Source organism: Cupressus sempervirens, chromosome 11 (assembly GCF_028749045.1).
Source record: "Cupressus sempervirens isolate cs-2001-9-10 chromosome 11, ASM2874904v1, whole genome shotgun sequence".
Classification (NCBI taxonomy): Eukaryota; Viridiplantae; Streptophyta; class Pinopsida; order Cupressales; family Cupressaceae; genus Cupressus; species Cupressus sempervirens.
In genome coordinates, this window is record NC_143128.1 from 446,355,596 (window position 1) to 446,376,550 (window position 20,955).

Here is a 20,955-nt window from a genome sequence, read left to right on the forward strand (position 1 = left end):
CACGCATGGAAAAATAAAAAACCACCTCCTAGAGCCTCCAAAATTCATATGTACAAAGTATATGCATCGCTCTTCTTGATTCCAAGTAGCCATAGTAGTTCAACCATTGGAAATCAAGAAAGAGCTATAACTACGCTGCTAACTACTTACAAAATAGTGGACATGGTAGTATGAAAGAATTTACAAAACACCTATCAAAGAAGTTGAACTTGTAAACTCAAAGGCATGTTAAGAAACTAGGTTCAACAAGCTATTCAACCATGTAAACACAATACCCTATGCAATCCATTAAAGTGTGGATCAAGGGTTTCAAAGCACGACTACAACTAATTGCTACAATTTTGCTCTTTCCTTCAAACACAATGTCCGTACAAAATGAATGCCAAGCCTTGTCCTAGGTTTGAAAAGGTGTTTTATAGGCCTTGTGCACATGTAGCAACTAACTATGCCACTCCCCTAATTGATCTTGTTGGATTTGCAAACTTGTTGTTAGGTTGTCACGACAATTTTGCAAAGTTGCAAGGTTGTCATGAACAACTTTGCAAGATTTTGCATTTTATTGCTCCATGTCCTCAATTTGATTAGGTAGTGTGTAGTTAAGTTCAAATACACTAACCAATCTCATTTTACACAAGTTTCCACCATTTTTACACTCTTGGTCAACTTTGACCATGTTTGACCAATATGGGCAACATTGTGCAATTTGCCACTAAATGGACAACTTATTAACTCCAACTATACACACACACCTAACAACCTAATTACAATGACTCTCTACCACACTCGAGACTTTATGCTAGTCCGTTTTGCCTGGTGGTTGGTTAAAACCACCTACAAGCCAAAATTTGCTTCAACTTGTCAAGTTCCTATGTCCTCCTGCACTAGTTGGGGGTTTAGGTTTGAGTGGGAGCCACACTTATACTAAGATATGAATAATTGATCAATGATCATGGGACTTGTAACACCAAATATTAATGAGATTTAAATTTGAGTTAAATCTCTATACTAGGAGATATGGGTTACATGCTTTAATACACGATATGGGTTACATGCTTTAATACACGAGCCTACCATTATATTCAAGAGAGTTTGTACGAACAAATTAGTAACACATTTAAAAATGAAGTAGTTTAGGGGATGAATACATGGCTTACAATGTAGAATTGCAGTACAAAGGCATCACTTTTTTGAAGATGGAAATAATTTCACATGCATATTATCTTCCACTTGTTCTGAAGAATCGACCTTGTCCTTCGTGTATATGAAATGTTAAAACATAGAAGATCCATGTGAACTATTTTTCTAGCGTCATTTGAAATGACATGCAATTTCCAAATAACTTATAGCTTGATAAAATAAAAATACTACCTGCAAAATAGATCCCACCAATCAGAAAATAGCAAAAACATAATACAAATTCATTTAATAGAATTGAATCAACAAGACCATCACCATTTTTTTTGGGAGCAGATTAATTGATAAAAAGCACACCCAAACTTCAGTTGCGCGCCTTAACGGCAGGGACTAATAATACGAAATTTGAATGCGAGAGAGTTTGTCCGAGTAACGAACCCTTGGAAAGCAGGCAAAGTGGGAAAGTGTGGTTAAATGGGAGCTGTAGCGTATGGATAATCTCAGGCCAATACTAGGATGCTTTGCTAAATCAGTCACTCCTCCATTGCACACGTGTTATGCCGTAACACGTGTGAATATTAGGCATACATGGATAGGTTTAAGCCGCAGTTTCCATTCGGTTTACCGGGTGCACGACTTGGCTATCCCTCAAAACAATTAACCCCGCCAAAACAGACGTAAAAGTTGTGCATGGAGTTTACCGCAGGCGAAATATCCATCAACTTGCACACCCGTTAACCGCCGTCCCCTGCAACCTCACAATAATGACACACATTCTCAGGAGCCATCCAACACTCTTCCTCACATTCTAAGGGTAGGTAACACGCAACCCTAACCTCATAAATTGGGAAAGATAATATTCTTGATGAATTTACGTCAGTCTCTCTGTGGGTGTCCTGCAGATGGCAATGGTAGGGTGCTCGCAATGGAATGCTTTGAATTGCAGTAGTAGAGCTGAGGGCGTGGGTGCGTGTCGCAGGGTTTGGAACCGCTATAATATAAGTAAAAGTGTCAATTTTAGGAAAACTAAGACCAGATGGAGCAGGGTAAGAGAAGGAAAATACTGGGGATGCAGCGAGAAAAGGGTTCTGCAGACACATGCCAATTCCAAGGCTGATGATTCTTTGCCATTTGAAATGTCTCTGGAGAGTGCATTGAAGGTGCTCGGCGTTAGAGAAGGCGCATCTTTTGAAGAAATTATGAGGGCCAAAAATTCCATTCTCGACAGTAATAGGGACAACCAGGAGCTTGCCGCCCAGGTTCGTCACATCATCCCTGTTTCTAGAATTCCATTGCAGCATAATTTTTTTGATTTATTTTAAGTGCATATTCTTAAAAGAGGTCATTATGCTGGCTCGCGAAATAAAACTTGAGTTATATGGAAGCAATTTGTTTTATGATGCCAATCCTCCTTCTGAGTGAGCCTTCGGCTGACGGGCATCTTTTCCAGTGAATCACCCTGGATTTACATCCGACTTGTACTGTTATGATACCCCACACCCAGCGAGTTGGATTTGTCTGCTACAAATTTGAATATGAGACCCTGCTTTGGAAACCTGCTGCGTTCATTAATTGAGCTTATCTGGTTTTGAATAAATTACCTTAACTCTCTTAAATTGATTGAAATACGGTTATTCGAGTGAATCACCCTAGACTTGCTTCCATGGTTCTTCGTGTACGTCATCATTTGATATGAAAAAAGTGGCCAGTTGCTCAAAAGTTCTTAAATGCATTCATTTGCTTCGTTTACTTTCTATTGGAATCAGTCGACGGTCTGAGCCACGAAGAGGCAAGTTCGGCAGTCATAGAGCACCCAGCAGCAAATAGAAGAGCTTTAAGTTCTACCCAATCTATTGAATATCAACATGGCATCAAAGCCAGACAAGGATTCTCAAGCATAGACATGTAGCTTGTAAAGGGCTACTGAGAGTGAACTGGTTAATTCTGATTTTGTAATGCTCATGGAACAAACGCTGGCATCATGTTTCTTACATGCGCCTCAGCTACTACTCTAGTTCAGAAGGGAGCTCCGTGTGCTTGGACTACAGTTCACCATCTTATCCTCCTGACCTGGGAAGTCTGTATCTACAGATAAAAGTGGGGAGTCCATCGCTGCAAATATCTCTCTCATCTTTGAATGGTAAAAGTCATGCATTTTATGATGCATATTTCAGCAAGAATGGAGAGATCCAAGGTTTGAGTCCTAGCTGGTCCATGGGAAATTAACAATTTTAGCTTACAACAGTTTGAATGTGGGGACACTCTATTGCACAAGGTAGAATTTTAAGGAGCACACGAATACAGGGATACAAATATAATTAATGGAAGATGTAAAATGTGCACATGTGATGAATAGATTTATCAACTGAACGTTGCTTAATTCCAATTTAACTATTTATGACTATTGAGTATGAAGTTGTTGACTTGTCAAGCTGGCCAAAATTTATAATTTTGTTTGAAGGTACACCATATCCCTGCTTTGGGAAGCTTTCTTAATATTTCCTTTCTAAGTTTGGTTTGGGAGCCTTTGAAAAATTTCTCCAGCTTCCTTTATAGAATCGTCCTCTAGTATTCCTTTTCATTTGATTAAAAAAATGCCTAATTTTCCATTTGTAAATAGTTTCAGGGTTGAATATAGTTCTTCCATTTTTCATCTGTGACTGATAATTCTATTTGGACTCAAACTGTTCTTCTGACTGCTTGATAAATGGAATATCTATTGTATTCTAGGTACTAATACATATGCAACAGTTTTGGTTACTACTACAAATGCTATCTCACTTATGTTGACCTTGATTTGGCAAGGACCATGGAATTTTTGTTCAGGTTTCAACTTGTTTTTATTTTTAATGTTATCTGCGTATAAGTTTTTGGTATTCACGCAAGGCATATGACTGTAACTTCAAAACTCCTTTTACTTCGACACTGGTACACTGGTTCCTTCATTATATTTATGACTACAACTCAGTTATCTTTCAACATATTGATATCTTCAATTTGCTAGATTATATTTTGAGCTGTTGGAGATTTCTATAACTCAATGGTCAGATCTTCTAGTTAAGGAGAATTGTAACCAACAGTCACTTTGAATGGAGGCATCTAAATTGATTAATGGTGTATTGTTTTAAAATTATTAATCATCCTTCTGGGATTTGTCCATATTTTTTATTCATCTTCTGATTATATTCCCCAACAGGCTTTCAAGCCTCTATTCACTACTTCCAAGCCTCTATTCACTACTTCGTTTTTTTCCCCCACATTCCATGGTGTTTCTAATATTGGAATGGCAGGAAATGTGGGAACGTGTTCTTGGTGACAGCAGAGGGCAGGAGGCCTTTTTGGTGTGGAACAACGGGGGACAGCAATAAAAAAGGGAAAATTTTAAAATATTAGAACGTCAAGTATTTATATAATAATTCGTTCATCATATGCATTATATAAATATTTCACATAACATTAGAGCTGAATTCAGAATTCACACAAGTTGACAAACAAATTAACTGAATTTCTCTGTTTTGTTGTCAATGTGCACATACAACAAAAAGCTGAAGGTCACAACTCGAAAATGACAAAGCATAGAAATCAGGAATAAATATATTTCATAATTCAGAACATTTCTGTATTTAGTATTACATCAAGTCGGTAATCATGCCCCCCCCCCCCCCCTCTCAATCACTTTAAATTGTGGTTTGAAGTAAGGGTATTAATGCTTTGACAACTGACAACTGATTTTCCTCAACCTGATGATGGACCACCGAGTGTTCCAAATTGTCAAGCTAATACACGGTGTGAACCAGAAGCTCTTACATTTCAACTGTTGTAACATTTTTAATGTTAATACATTTATTACAGTACTTTGGCAGTGCAATATCATGGACATTAAAATCCCTGCAATCCTCTAGTTTTGACAAGGCATAGCATTGCAGTAGGGGTTGCTCCAGATCTATACAAAACCTCTTCAACCACACAAATTGCATCTATATATGAATGAATTGGAAAATCTGGTATACAATATAGATGGAAACATTTTAACTAGGTTTATGGGCCTTTTTCTGCCACATTGTAGAACCCTTGGGTTTCAACTTTCAGTGTAATGAACCCTTTATCCACAGTACCGAATAAGTTGTCTTTTCTGCAGTTAGATAGGATTGAATTTTCATTTAGGCTGGTGTCTCATGGGTGGGGGCTTTCTAAAAAATTTCAGCATCTGCTGCTGAAATCTTTTAGGAATATTTTATAGTTGGTGGTCACATGAATTCAGAAGTGCAGTTCAGCTTAAAAGTTTAAGTTACATAATTTAGCAAAGCTGGTGGAACAAACTGTAAATACAGAGATAAAGTAAATAAATAAAGATTTCTAGCTCCACCCCAATTTCACCTGCCCAAATCTGCAGCTTAAAAAGTAGTGGCTCCTATAGTTTCGAGAAATATTCCAGTTAATCCTGTAGCGCTTTTTTTGCATAAGGGGATCTATTGATGCACGTTATGTGACACTCAACAACAAACAATAAAATACGAAGTATTCTATCTACTCTTGAGCAAGGAAACCTCAAATGCTAAACAAATGTAAAATTGTGTGACCAAGGTAATCCCGAAGTTTACACTGCAAACTAACAACTTTGTGGTGGATAAACTTAATGAGTTGACGTGATTTTGCTAGTAACACTTAAAGGGATTTACGCTACCATTTTTGGACTTAATCAACTCTTTTCCATCAAAGTGATTGGAACTCAAATACTAAGCTAATTCTCAGACTTCAAACAAAGATAAAAAGGATGAGAGTGATGAGGGTTTACAGAATTCTAATCTAACACCTAAGGACAATGATGATAATGGATAACACTATGATAAATGCATTCCTTAATCAAGCTTTGCTTCGCCTTGAAGAAACAACTACAGAAAAATGATGCAAATCTTGAAAGCTAAGGATAGATTTTCATATTGTAACATTCATACAAATACCCAATAGTTGGAGCAATCTAAATGAACATCCACAATTAAACTAGTGTTAAAGTGGGTTTAGACTAACCATACATTGAAATTTGCAATCAACAAACTGCAAGTAGTACTAACCAAGAAATTTACCATCTCTCTCCACATTTCTCCATTAAAATCAATGAACTTCAACTAGAACTTGAGACGTAGAAGCCATGCAAAATATTGAAACAACACACAAAGGATCCACCATATCTTTTAATGAAAATTGTATATTAACTTCAACTTTGTCTTCGCAACAATTTTTGTTCTCCTTCTCCTGTTACTACTACTTATTCTCTACTTTACAACTAATCTTTTAATGAATTTACAAATGCGAAGGCCAAGCCTTATCTAGACCTCTTATTTACAAATGAAGGGTCTAGATTGATTCTGAATCAACAACCAAGATAAATTAATGGAAACTCTAGTTGGGTAGTTACAACTAGCACCTACATATCGTAACATACCATTTTTACTAAGCTGAAAGTAAAGAACATATTCTAAAATTATAACCGAATATCATAACGGAATGACATGAAGTAATATAGAAACAATACATCATACAGAAATGGAACTATTTCTAAGTTGAGTATACAAGCTATAAAATCAAGTTTAAGTAACAACTATATCCATTTCATATGAAAGACACTAAATTAACTTCCATAACTGACTTCTACAGTTACATTTGAAAAGGAATAAATTGATTCAACCATATTTACATCTATACATTTCAAAGTAAAATAAAAGTACATACAAGTAGAAGATTTAGAATTTATACATGAACTGAAAATAATTTTCAATGTGTTGTGCAAGCCTCTACATTTGGTGAAGAGGAGAAGTATTGACATAGGCTTAACCTCCCATCCGCAAACCTTAACATATCCCCACACAATCTCTTACAAGAAAGGCCCTCCCTACCTCGGGTTAGGCTTGGGACACCATAGTCCTGCCATCCTGAGCATACCGGTGTTAAGAGTGTCGGCTAAGCAACAAACAAGGCTGAGGAATTCCTTTGACATCCTTCCCTTTGTCAGCTAGCACTCCTGATCTCTAGTGATCATTTGCGGCAAGGATGCCTCTAATCTACCTTGGCCAAGGATTTAGGTGGGCATTGAACAGGCCGATCACCACTGCTCAACTTGACAACGAATATATTTTGGACAATCACGAGCTGACTTGGACTAAGCAATCTCTTTCTTTAAATGTTCATATAATTAAGACACTGATTAATAGTTTATCTTTCTTGCAAGAATACCTCTCCTCTTCACCCATTTACGCTCGGCTCTGCTAGCCTTGGGTGCATCCTAAGAGACTGCTGGTAATTATGAGATTCTTATCAATCAGATTTGTTTGTGGGTACCATTCTGATTATAACCACAATTGGTATATAGAAAGTACCAGAGTAAATGAGAAAATACTTCAAGCCAAAGATGTAGCAGATCTTATACAATATAAAAATGTTTTGCATTAATCAATTGTTGAGCATTCATTCTCAAGGGAACTATAGTAGTTCAGTCCCTACAGGTATGCACCCAATATGCATAGATAAGAACTTGTCATAAATAAAGAAAGAGCAGGGCTGATGCTTCTTAGAGATTCTCACTACGGGGAACCTTGGTTGCTGCACAAATACGCAACCAAGCTTATGATCACGATACTACTTCATTTGGCAGATATATATAAAAGATGTTTGCATTGAATAAGGCTTAGCATGAAATAAGAATAACTTGTGAAATGTTTCATGACCCGAGAAAAGAAACAATAGAATCGCTGACGTGATTCCTTGGGCAACAATCTTCACGTGCTATGCTTCCACCCGCACAGCTCAATACTGCAAATTAATTATGGTACTATGTGCCAGAATACAAGTGGAAAGGTGAGAAGATACTATGATTCAAAGAGTAATCACATACAAGAAGGAAGCGAAAATGAGAATGATCCTTGAGCCGTGGGAAAGGGAGATAAAGCCTCTCGCTTCTGGTTACAAGTAGGAGCTCGACATCGGTTACAAGACTCCATAAATTCAAATTTTAAAAGTTGATGCCCATAAGAAGGTGGCTTCTCATGGTTTAAAGCAAATACACACACACACACACACACTATATATATATATATATACACACACACGCACACACACACGTACACTTACATGTATATATACCTATATGCGTGCGTACCTAGAGAGAATATAATGATAAAAAGTAATTATAGGTACTCTCAAATTACACACATATAGAAATATGTATATGTAGGTACAATTATAGGTAGAATTGAATAGCATGATGACATAACAATAACTTATAATGATAAAAGTAATTATACGTAAATCATGCTATTGAATTCTACCTATAATTGTACCTACATATACATATATCTATATGCATGTGTAATTTGAGAGTACGTATAATTACTTTTTATCATTATATTCTCTCTAGGTATGCACACATATATGTATATATACATGTAGGTGCAATTCATAGATAATATCATAGTATCATGATGGCATCGTATATATACACACACATATATGTAGAGTTATAATGTTGATCACTTCCACAGCCTCAAAATAAGAGAGAAGTAATAGCTCTTTTCAAGATATTAAATGTTTAATATTTCTCTTGTTACAAACAAAAAATTGACCAAGTAGCTCATGACTGTCCAAGGTATACTCCGTTGCCTAGCCGTTAAATCCTTCATCAAGGTAGTTAGAGTTCAACCTGATGGTTTGATGATGGACTAATTTGGTGCCCCATTCTTTGAATCCCATTTAGCAATGCTTCCTCCCTTTGTTTGCTCCTACAACCAAAATGCATAATCCACAATAATAACATGTTCCTCAATTTAAATTGAAATATTAGAGAAAACACAATAACTGATAACTGTCACAACGGCTAACCACCGCTAACATTTATCTTAAATATAAGCATTTGGAATAACAATAATCAACTAACATGTCATTTACACATTAATCAATTCAGTTATTCATAACTTCCACTTCATAAGATCATGATATCCGAGAGTTTCTAACCAACCATTACAATGGCTATAATATTTTTTAAAAGATCAAAAATTTGGATGTAACACATACATTTAATATCATGATAGGATTACAATTTTTTATGTACATATTCTTTCAAGTATGAACAAATGAGAAAATTGATTACAACATTACATTAAGTGCCTTCCACATGTCCACTTGTGAATAAGTCAAAGTTGGATGAACTTGGACATTTCGGCTTGGAGTTGTTTGATTGGATGGGAATGAGAAAGTGCCATCTATCATGCATATCTTGCAATCTTTATCATCGATTCACAAAAAAGAGATATCTCTTGATACTCAACATTATCTTTCTACTTTTGATAAGTCTCGTGAAGTTATCAACTTCTTGTGAATGTGTGACACTTCATATTCCCAAATCGCTGCATTTTCATAATATATTTTTTTATCCACATAAGAATTCTTCTCTTTGAATTGTCATTAATAACTTGAAATTGTTGACCTTCATGTTATTGAGTCTTTCATTTTGATCTTGGATTTCCAAGTGAAATCCTTGGAAATCCAAGATTGTGATAACATTCTTCATTTGTAGATCTATTCACTTCCTTATACATCTCGTATTCCTTCTTAAGGTGCAAGTCTTGTCTTGAACTTTCCTTTCCTTGAGCTTGTCTTCAACCTTCCTTGATGTAAAGTCTTGGTTATCTTCATCTTGTACATGTTGATCTTGTGTTGTTTTGTATATCTGTTTCTTCATTCTCCATCATTCCACACGCTTCCTTTACCTTCCTTACATTGATCCTGAAAATAAAGAGAACATTTTAAACCATGAAAGAAAGAGGAAATTGTGAAGTTGATTATAGAATTTCCTCGAGTGAAATACAAGAATATTATCACTCTAAATTCACTTTGAAGAACTTAAGATTATCATGATAAACAACTATCCAAATATTGGGATTTCAATATGGAACGTGATTTGCATTTGGGATGAGAAATTGTCATTTCATCTTTCACAATCTTCTCAAAATTTATGCATTTTTCCTTTTTTGTTCAAAACTTAATGTTAACAAATTCTGATTTTATCTTCAACAACCTGAATTTTTTTTCTTTTTAGCAAAGTTTGATTTTCTGATCTAATTCACTCGAGTAGGGCCTAAATTGCCTTCAAACTTGATTAAAATCACTCCTCAATGTAGGGAATTTTACTTTGCATTCTTTGAATTCACCCTTATAGAGTAAATTCTGATCCAAAATCGCTAAGGTCTGCTACTAATTTGCACTTATCTGCTTGGATAAATTTTCTTATATCCGATTTTCATTCTTAAAAGTTTGATTTCAATTTGTACTGTGCTGAAAATTCTTGATAATGTCACCCTCATTTGCTTTAGTGGACATCTTAATTCTGATCTTTTTCCTTGATTTGATTTCGCTCTTTGCTGTACTTGAAATTTGCATTTGATTGTATTTGAAATAATGTTCCTCTCCTCTTATATGGGCAATCGAGCTTGAGCTTGCAACTTCCTCAAAGGGCCGACCTAATTGGCTTTTCTCTTTCTTGCATTTCAAACCTCCATTCCATTCCCCAAGTTGGCTACCTTCCTCACTTAGCATTTTATTCTTCCTTTCCTAGGGTACAAATTTGATGATCAGCTGGATTCTTGGGGGGATTTGTTCATTTCAGCTGGGTTTTAGGGTGGAAACTTGACTTTCAGCTGGATTGTAGGGTAGAAAGCTGAGCTTCAGCTGGAGTTTCAAGGGGAAACTTATGTTTTAGTTGGAATCTCAAGTGGAAATTGTTGTTTTACGAGGGTCGCTTGCAGATGTAATAGCTCTGCCTTCTTGGTTTTTGTTTTCCAAATGGCAACGACCTCTTATATCATAAAGAGCATAAGCTATGAAGAGACATGTCCCTTCATGGGACATGTCTATTCATTAATTAGATAATTAACATAATATCAAATTTAATTATATATATATTGATTTCTCTCATATAATAATAAATGTATATCTCATACATAATGAACATACCAATATATAAATCATTTCTTCTATATAATTACATATATTCATAGGTTTATTTGACCGAAGTTATCAAACATCAACACTCCCTCTTAGCTAGGGAGTGTTAGAAATAGGAAATACTTGGCGGGTGGGGGGGAGGGGGGGTTGAATTAGTATTTCGTAAACTTTTGCCCAACTATGGATATCTTTTATAATTTTAAAACATGCATGTGATTAAATTGAAAATTAAACATAATAGTAAATTGATGCAACTCATAACACCATTATTTGTTAACTAGGGAAACCCTGGCCAAGGGAAAACCCCGGTGGGGATGGTACCCACAAAATGATCCACTAATCAAAAGTATCTTGTGAAAGATATTGACCCTGTTAGGAGTCTATCACATCCGTATAGTATCTTTGTCCTTGTTAGAAGCCTCAACCTTGTTAGGAGTTGTTATTATAATTACAAAATGTATGCACGATGAGTCCATTGCCCAAACATGTGTTACAATGATATATACAGTGCACAAAAGGTATAGATACAAAAACCTTTCTAACAGTGCTGATATCTTCAATATTTGATTTGCCCTTTGAACCTCTCTGTACAATCTTCACATGTATTGTCTGCTACTGCTCTTAACATCAAATTCGCATCACAAAACAATAGCCTTTCAATGTCATAGACATCACACAACTTTGCATCTAAAGTTCTGTCCTTTATACCAAGTAATATTGTCCTATCGGCTTTCATGTCTTCACATGTTTCTCCAAAATGCAAAATTACTTTTCGCTGAGTGTTAACATGTAGGATGTCGTCCCTACCTTGTTAAGTCATTGTTTTGGTTTGCCAAAACAATCCCTCTTTTACTTTCTTATCTTCTTTGTTTTGCTTGTATAACCTGTACTTGTAAAACTTGCCATAACCCTGTCCATACTTGGAATATTCTTTAGCACTCTTAGACATATGCTTATTACATTATAGCCTTGCTTCCCTCAATTGCGCATAACTTCATATGCTTCCAGTTAATTGCGCTAAACAAAAATGCATAACTGTTTATTGATTTCTTGCATTATACTTGGACAATTTTCTAAGTTCAATCATCCAAAACTTAGTCTTATATTTTGCCTTCTTCATCGCAAGTATATGTTGCCATAAATGAGAACCCTTCATCATCCTTTCATATCCTCCTAGCCAAATTGCCAATAGGGACGATAAATACAAGACATATATTACACCATTGGTGATATTAGGAATGGCAGATATTGACATTAATTAGAATGTTATTAATTTAACCTATGCTTATTACTAACAATAACATAACTTATTGTAACACAACTCTTTATTTTATATTTTCAATAACAGAAGTAAGAATACTCAATCTTTACCTTTGGGAGGAGTAAGAATACTCAATCTTTACCTTTCATACTCCCATAGTGTATCTCTTTATATTTAACAAACATTATATCAAATTATTAAATATCAATTTGCATAAATTTATATGATTCAAATGCAATTATACATATATAACTTATTGCCACATATATTCACAACTATAATATCTCATATAATTTCTATTAAATATAGAAAATATAAAATGAACATTACCCATAAAGCATACCTTATTATTTGCTTTTATTGGCTTGGTATTTGACGCCTTTACCTTCCTAAAGCCTCTGTTCACATTTTGCATGAGGTATCGCTCCCAATCTTCTTAATGAAACCCATAGATTCCTTCCTTTAAAACATACGGTCTTGTTCAACCTTTTGCACTTGTTATTTGACAGTGGTGATGGGTTCGATGAGCAGTTTAACCCACGTCACATGGATGCCCTTGTACTTTTCTGTCTCCTTCCCATTCGATCTCAGTGATGGGTCCCGCCGGTTGTGACTTGGAGCAAATGTGGAGATTTTTCGGCCTGTGGAGTCCAAGTGGAAGCAGGTCGTTAGAAAGATGAGCGATATTTAGCTGCCAAGGTCGATCTGTGGGAGGATCTTTGTGAGAATGGCATGAGATTGGGTGTTGCTTCCATTGTTGCAGTGTGTTCTCTGGAAAACACCAAACCCTTGCCAATTTCTTCTCCCAAAACTTCCATTTGGTGCAGGAGAAGCCCAACGCCGATGCCTGCTCTGAATGTGTCGAATTCACGATCTTCATGATTGAGAAATGAGGTACATAGTGTAAAAAGAGTGATTTTTATTGTCTCAAATTGTGTTATTTTCAAAAATGATCAAAAGAAGCGACTTTGTTCGGCCAAGGATTTCATCGGAGTTTGTTACTTATTTGCGAGGGTTCCTCAACAATTTAAGCATTGATCGTCCCTTCAGTAAAAATGATTCTATAAAAGAACACATTAAATTTTGAGCATATATGCGATTCAAAGAGCGTTCTATGGACATCTGTGAAAATATCTCTATTGCCATGACCCTATTGATTCGCAATTATTGCAAGGTAAAATATTTTAAAACAAAAATGCTGATGTCATGAATGATGTTGGAGACGAAATTTTTGATTATTGTATTTCTTATTTCAAGAAAGGTAAGGTGATTGAAGTTTGGTTGCTCTCAGTGACCTTTGATTTTCATCGTAGGATCTCTCTATGAATAATCTCATTCTTCCCTTTTGGCTTTCGTACATCTGCAACTAGGTTCTGATACCATGTTGTTTTATGAGGATTGCTTGTAAATGTAATAGCACTGCCTTCTTGGTATGTGTTTTACATAGGGCAGTGACCTCTTATATTTATAAAGAGCATAAGCTACGAAGAGACATGTCCTTCATTGGACATGTCTATTCATTAATTAGATAATTAACATAATAACAAATTTAAATATACACACACACACACACATATATCATTGATCTATTAATTTCTTTCATATAATAATAAACTTATATCTCATATATAACAAACAAACACATATAAATTATATCTCATATATAATTATATATATTCATAGTTTTCTCTGACTAAAGCTACCAAACATCAACAAAAATTCCTTTAGCTAGAATTCCTTGATATTTTGCTTTTCCACAAAGGAATTTTTTTTTAAAAACTTGAAATTCCCATTTCCATTAAGGGTTTTCACTAAGTTGCTGATTCGGGCTCAGGGACAGATTCAGGTTTGTGGGTTTGGGCAATTTTTCTTCCCATTTGGGTGGGTTCGTGAGTATATATATATATATATATATATATATATATATATATATATATATATATAAGAGAAACATGCATAATTGTAAAACTAAGTCATTTCATAGTATGACTATATGTTGCTTGATCATTGACCAATGCCAAATGTCAAAGATAAACATTAATCTATGTTCAGGATTGTAAAGAAAATCATACATTGAATTACTAAATTGCAAAATAAAATTTAAAAACATAGACTAGTTCATCAAATAATAAAGTTTGAATTTTAAGACAAATGAAAAATGTTTAATAGTTTATCAATGATTGTCATAGTATCAAATGCTCTTCAAGGGTCAAATGGGTCATCAAAAAATGAGGTATCAATGGCTTCATCCCCGATTGCAACTATATCTAGATCCTCATCATTAGAACCCAACCGCTTCCACTGGCCAGCCCTATATGCAGCCATATCCAACTCCTCAACATTTGGCAAGGTAATTCTATCTATATCCTGGACGATCATATCCAAGTTAGTAGACTCGAGCAATACATCCCACAACTTCTCTGGCCCCTTCTTGTATTTTCTATCCTTGCGTGATAGGAGGTGGAAGTTGTTGTGAATATATACCAAGTCCTCTGCTTTCTTGGAACCCAATTGGTTACACTTCACTGAGTGGATAAAGGAGTATGAACTCCATTTCCGCTCAACAACAAAAGAGCTCGCAACCTAGAGAGATAACCAACATTTTTAAAAAAAAATTAGAAATTGTAAATTGTAGTGCAATAGGAATTTAAGAGTGCTAACTCTACAAGCTAAGTGGCCATAAAAAAAGGAAAAAAAAACTTAAAAACTTACTTGTGATAGGATCTTAATGGCAAGAGGTTGAATGTACATATAATCTTGCCCATGTAAGTACCACCATCCAATGACATCCATTCTACTTGGTCATTGATTACATTAGGGTCTGCATTTTTTCCCGAGTCAAACTTTGCAAACTCTCTCCTAACAATTGATGCCACCTCAGGATCACTAAAGAGCTTGCTCAATGTCTTCTTATACCCACTAGCAACCTCAAGATCTCTGTATGGTGGCACTCTACCAAGAATATCAAGTATCTCACTGCTATAATACTTGGGAGAAAGTGCTTATGTAAAGGTGTAATATTGTTCCAGTGATGTAGAACAATTTCCTCCAACTTTTTGTACGACGTGTCCTCAAAATCATGCCCTCTCCTGTGAATGACCTAGGATGTCAAATGATGTTCATGTAAGTTATCTTGTATAAAAATTTGAGCTTACTGTTTTCACTCTCTCTAGCATGGAGTCCATGGCATCATGTATGTCCCCCAAACAAGGCTCATCAATGTCGGCAAATCAAAGCATAGACATGATTGGCTCGGTGAATTCTAATAAATAATCCACCCTACCTCGCCAATCATCATCCAAGATCATTGCCTTTACCTTTTGAGCCCTTGTTGTATTGGATTGCTTCCATAAACTCCATTGGTTGCTAATAACCATTTGGGACAATGCATCTTTCACCCTTACTAGATGCACCCTTACTAGTCATCTAAGGTCGATTGTGTGTGAAGCAAACCTTTGATAAGTAGGAGATAATTTCCATATCAAGTTAAATTGTGATATAGCAAGTCAAATTGTGATATTGCTATTAGGGTTTAACTGTGTTATTTTTGAGTCAAACTGATTGACCCACGTTTCATGAGTAGTGATTCAACATGAATCCATCTCTCATGAGAATAAATGGAACACTTAGCACTCATTGGATCTAGGTGATGCTCACAGGGGTGATGGAACATGAAGCAAACCTTGTTTCAGCAACCCATTACCATTATCAGCAACCTTGTGTGAAGCTAATTGCTACTGATTCAGGAAGTGGATTGCAGTGATTGAGGAGCACAAGAGGTAGTGGGTTATATGAGGTGTAAGTCAAAACAAAAAATGACATCTTTTTGAAATTTATTACTGAAAATCAGTTTGAGACTACTTCAGAAGCTTTTATGCTTGGAATGAAATCCTCAGGCAGTTCAATTATTCTCTCGCCTATAGGGTTGTATAGTGTGCCCAGGACTGTCAGTGCATTGAATTTGCATCCTGTAGATTTTCCAGGAGCTTCAGAGGAGATCACTTTGCATGTTAGGATCATCCGGTGAGTTTTATTAGACTAGCAGTTGAGTCTCTATTGATTATATGTGTTTGAACTTAAAAAAAAGAAAAAGAATGTGTGCTTTTTGAGTTTTTCTTGATTAATTCCGTGTGCAACTAGCTAGGACATTATAGTGGTTTTAGAGAAAATGTTGCTAGCTTGCGGAAATGGACAGGAGTGGAAGACCCATGACTTAGGAGAAAATCAGAGCTCGTACAAGATAATATAATCAGCATTCAGATGACACAAAACTGCATCACTGAGTTATTTGTAGTGGGCCAAGTAAGATTAACAGCAAATTGGGATAGAATGAATATTGCATATTCAGATAGTTACACATCATTTACACACACCATCATTCCATTGCAGAACTAGGATAGTACCAGAACATGATAAAGACGGGAAAGCTTGCATGCAAATTGCTATACAGTAAGCTCCATTCCAAAACCCCTAAAACTCCCAAAACTCATGTTCTTATAGACGGTAGAAAGAGCAGAACAAAAAATTCTACACAGAGCAGTTGGATGGGTTATTTGGAGAAACCAATAAAAATGATGCTTGCAAAGCAGCTCTGTAATTTGATAGGTATTTAAAGTTTGTAGGAAAGGGGGTGCAGATGGGGGATAAAGAAACAATCAAGTCAAAAACAGAAAGGAATTGAATAAAAATGTAAACAAATCAATTGCACCCATATTTGATGGCACAAACAAGATCTTTGCTAGTGTTTGGTTACAAAAACAGAAAACAAGTTCGATACTCGACTCCATGATGGAAGGGGATGCAATTCAGGCTGCAACCTTGTACTTGGAAGGCATAGCATATTATTGGTGGCATTGTGTTCTTATCATACTTGGACATGAGCTTGTTTAAATATTTGAAGATTTTAGCCACATGTTGTTGGATAGATTTGAACAAAAGGATGAGGAAGAGTATTTGAGAAAAAATAAATCGAATAGAACAACAAACCTCACTGCATACGTATGTAGCAGAGTTTGAAAGAGTGGCACTTATGGTATTGGATATTTCAATAAAGAGGATCATTTCATCTTTGATGAGGGTTTATTTGAGCCTCTTTGAGGCATAGTTAAAGCCTTTCCATCACCATCATTGTAGGAAGATGTCAGGAGGGCCTTGACAATTGAGTCATTTGTATTGCGGAGAAGTTTACATTACAACTGAAATCAGTCATTACTGGTTTCTAGAAGGGAAACTTTCAAAATGGTGGATCAAGCTCACGCCACAATGTGCTACACAAAAACTATTTGCAACAAAGATGGATTACAAAACCAGAAGTGAAGCTGGAGAAAATTTGTGTTTCACTTGCATAGAGCCATTGGAACTTCATCACATATCCTTTGGGAAGGTCCTGGTACATTACACAGAGCTAGTGTTTGATGAGGTTAATGAGCTGGAAGAATTAGAGCCACAAATAGCCATAGAGGAGCAACCCATAATAGATCTGCAGTTTGGAGCACAGTGACACTCTTGCATTTCTATTTGGAGAACTGTGGTATCACCCATATGTTAAGGTTGTAGCTTTGTTGTAGCTTCTGTCAGATTGTTTTTTATATGAGATACCTTGTTGATGGTAAATCATCTTTAATAAATATCTTATATATATATATATATTATACAATATATATTATTATATAATAATAATATAATAATATATTACATATATAGTTAACATATTAATATTACATATATGCGTAAGATGAGTTACATATATGGTTATTTATATTACTATTATATTAATATGTTAACTAGTGATGTTTAACCATAGAGACATGTCTCCTCATGAGACTTGTCTCCTCCTTTCATATGTATAAGCCTTCATTTGCATTTGGAACACAATCAATAAGATGACAATTGTTTGTACATTTGCGGCGATCCTAGAATTTAACATGGTATTAGAGCCAAACTGTAAATGTAAGTATGTAAATTGAAAGAACGCAAGGACAGCAGGTCCCATTTTAGCAGACGCCCATGTGAGCCTATGTGAGGCAGCATTACAATTATTAATGGGAAAGCGTCAGTCACATTTTACCACAGCACAGGTGCTGATAAACATGGATGCCCACACATAGTTTCTGACAACATAATTGTTCATCTATCTTAGTCAGCATCTGTTAATAACGATTCTGTGGTAAACCATAATGAATGATGAACTTCTATTCAAACCGTAATGTACCGCAACGCAGCAATACTTCACCCTAATATTTGATGGTTATTAAATGGATGATGAGCGTTCATGGTAATGGAACAAAATATAGACTATAAATTATATAACCAAAGGGACTTGGAAAAGAAAGTGAATGATAGTAGAAAGCAAAAGAATAAGCGGCAATAGAAACAGATATAGACATGGTTAATAACTTTCAGACTGGATATAGATGTCAATCATCGAAGCATGATATAAGAAGATATTGGGACAAGAAGTACTGAAGTCAAAGAATGGAAAGAGCACTAAATTCACACCATACCAGACTTATGAAGCAACTTGTTGGCATTGATGTATGAAGATAAATTATGACTCCTACCAAGAAAGGATAGCAGTGGTGAAGCCAAGGTAAATTGCCACGTAATCAGATCATTTGGTACAAGTGCATTTGGACATAGATCAAATATGCTCAAGCATCGCGTCAAAGATAGAATATAGTTACACCTCACCTTACCCTTCCTAACGTACATTGCGCCAAGACCTTTACATTGCCATGTGTATCTATAGTTGGATATCACATAAATAAAGAAAGGGGCACCCTTGGGTAAGTCGCTGAACATAGTATTACAAAGAATAGGGATATCAAGTCCACACATACCTGGTAGGGAAGAGGGAGTTATCGCGAGCCCCAAGTAAAGTTGACAAAGCCAAAGATTTGAGTGGAGATTACAACCATAAAGAAAAGTCTCCTAGGATTGAAATATGAGAATCAGAATCTTCAAATACATAGGATGTGTTTAAATTCATAGAATACTCAAAATTAGACATTAAATAAACTTTTGCTCACGATGAGAGAAAATTAATAATGGTGAGATCTACTCTCAAGATTTTGATGCAAGGAGACACATTCAACAAAGGGTACAAATACCAATGGTACTTTGAACAAGGAGTCCTTGGATCAGTTGGACAAAGAGCTTGAGTTCGCTAGGAATGCATTTGACCTAGAACTAGTTACAGTGTAGGAACTGCAAGGATGTTAATGAACATCTTGAGATAAGTATTGAATACTAATTTAATATCGTAGTAAATTTTTTTAAATCCATACATGTAATATAAGAGTTATTTGCTTTATTATGCTTTTGTTATTTTCCTTGATCCCCAAGGATGACTATTTGCAAAGAAGAACAAAAATAAGTTTGTCATGCTTGAATATGATGCAAAATTGTTCAACAATACAAAAGTAAGAACTTCACATTGTGGGGGGGAAATGAGAAACAATGTTCCATTCTCACTTGAACCATCTTTTGAAGGGAAATGTTCCATTCATGTGCAGATAAGTATTTCTTATCTTTGAGTACTACATTTATCTACTCATTGTATTCTCTCTTATTTGTAATTCTATACATACTATAAGGGTTATTTGCCTTGATCTTTTCCTTTATGTTGAGGATATTCTTACAGGAAAAGAAGGTTGGTACTTTACATATGCTACCAAATATTATGCAGACTCAATTTAATGATAGTAGCTCCAAACACCCTGATGATCAAGATGGATAAAGTGAGGCTGTTGAAGCAAACATCTTTGATGGTTGAGATTATGAGATTCTTCTACATTAATAGGGAGTGGCACTTCTTCGAAGACAATGCAAGAGCTTAGAAGATTAATACTCAGAGGGAGTCTAGAAATACATATCTGTAACTGCATGATTTTGATGGACCTACTCTCGAGTGCATCATGAGGAAGTATTGACTTATCACTAGAAAATCAAAAGATTGATATAAGATTCAAAGTGAGTTTCAAGCGCTCAATCTAGGGAATTGAAGCATAAATTTTAAGAAAAATATGCAATGCTTAGAAGTATGTCTGAGGGACCATGATAGGTAATAACTGCAAACCTTATGCAAAGAACATTCGAGAAGGGACATGTTGCTTGGTGATGAATGAAATGCACATTGCTTAATCTTTTGGGAAGCAGCATAGCTGTCATATTGATATTCAAATTCTTTTGGATAAGTGTAGTATGGTATTTACTGTTTAGTGGTATGCCTCTAGGATTGCCACCATATAGAGGTTTCCAACATGTTATAGAGATGGAAATAGCCTTAAAACCTATAATGATCCCTTGAATTGTCACTTTTGGACATACAAGGAAGAGATAAGAAGGCCATTGAGGAGTCGTTGAGGTGGTCACATCAGACCCAAATCCAACCCTTTTGCTTCATTAGCAATACTTGTGATAAAGAAGAATGGCACCATGAGGATGTGTACATAATACACTGTACAGAGTCTTGAACAAAATAATAAAAAGATATATATCCCATTCATAGGATTGGCAGACTCATTGACGAGTCAGATGGGCTGGTCTATCTCTTCAAGATTGATTCA

General features: G+C 35.5%; 1 protein-coding gene across 1 annotated transcript in view; it reads left to right on the plus strand.

The window, feature by feature from the left end:
* The first annotated feature begins 1,513 nt into the window (after window positions 1-1,513).
* Window positions 1,514-20,955, plus strand: part of LOC149530340 (chaperone (DUF3353)) — a 52,959-nt gene continuing 33,517 nt past the window's right edge. Inside the window, exons 1-2 of the mRNA XM_089809122.1 lie at window positions 1,514-1,948; window positions 2,037-2,393. Coding sequence (XP_089665248.1) covers window positions 2,037-2,393 — 357 coding nt within the window. The 5' untranslated portion in view covers window positions 1,514-1,948. The remainder of the gene's footprint in view (window positions 1,949-2,036; window positions 2,394-20,955) is intronic.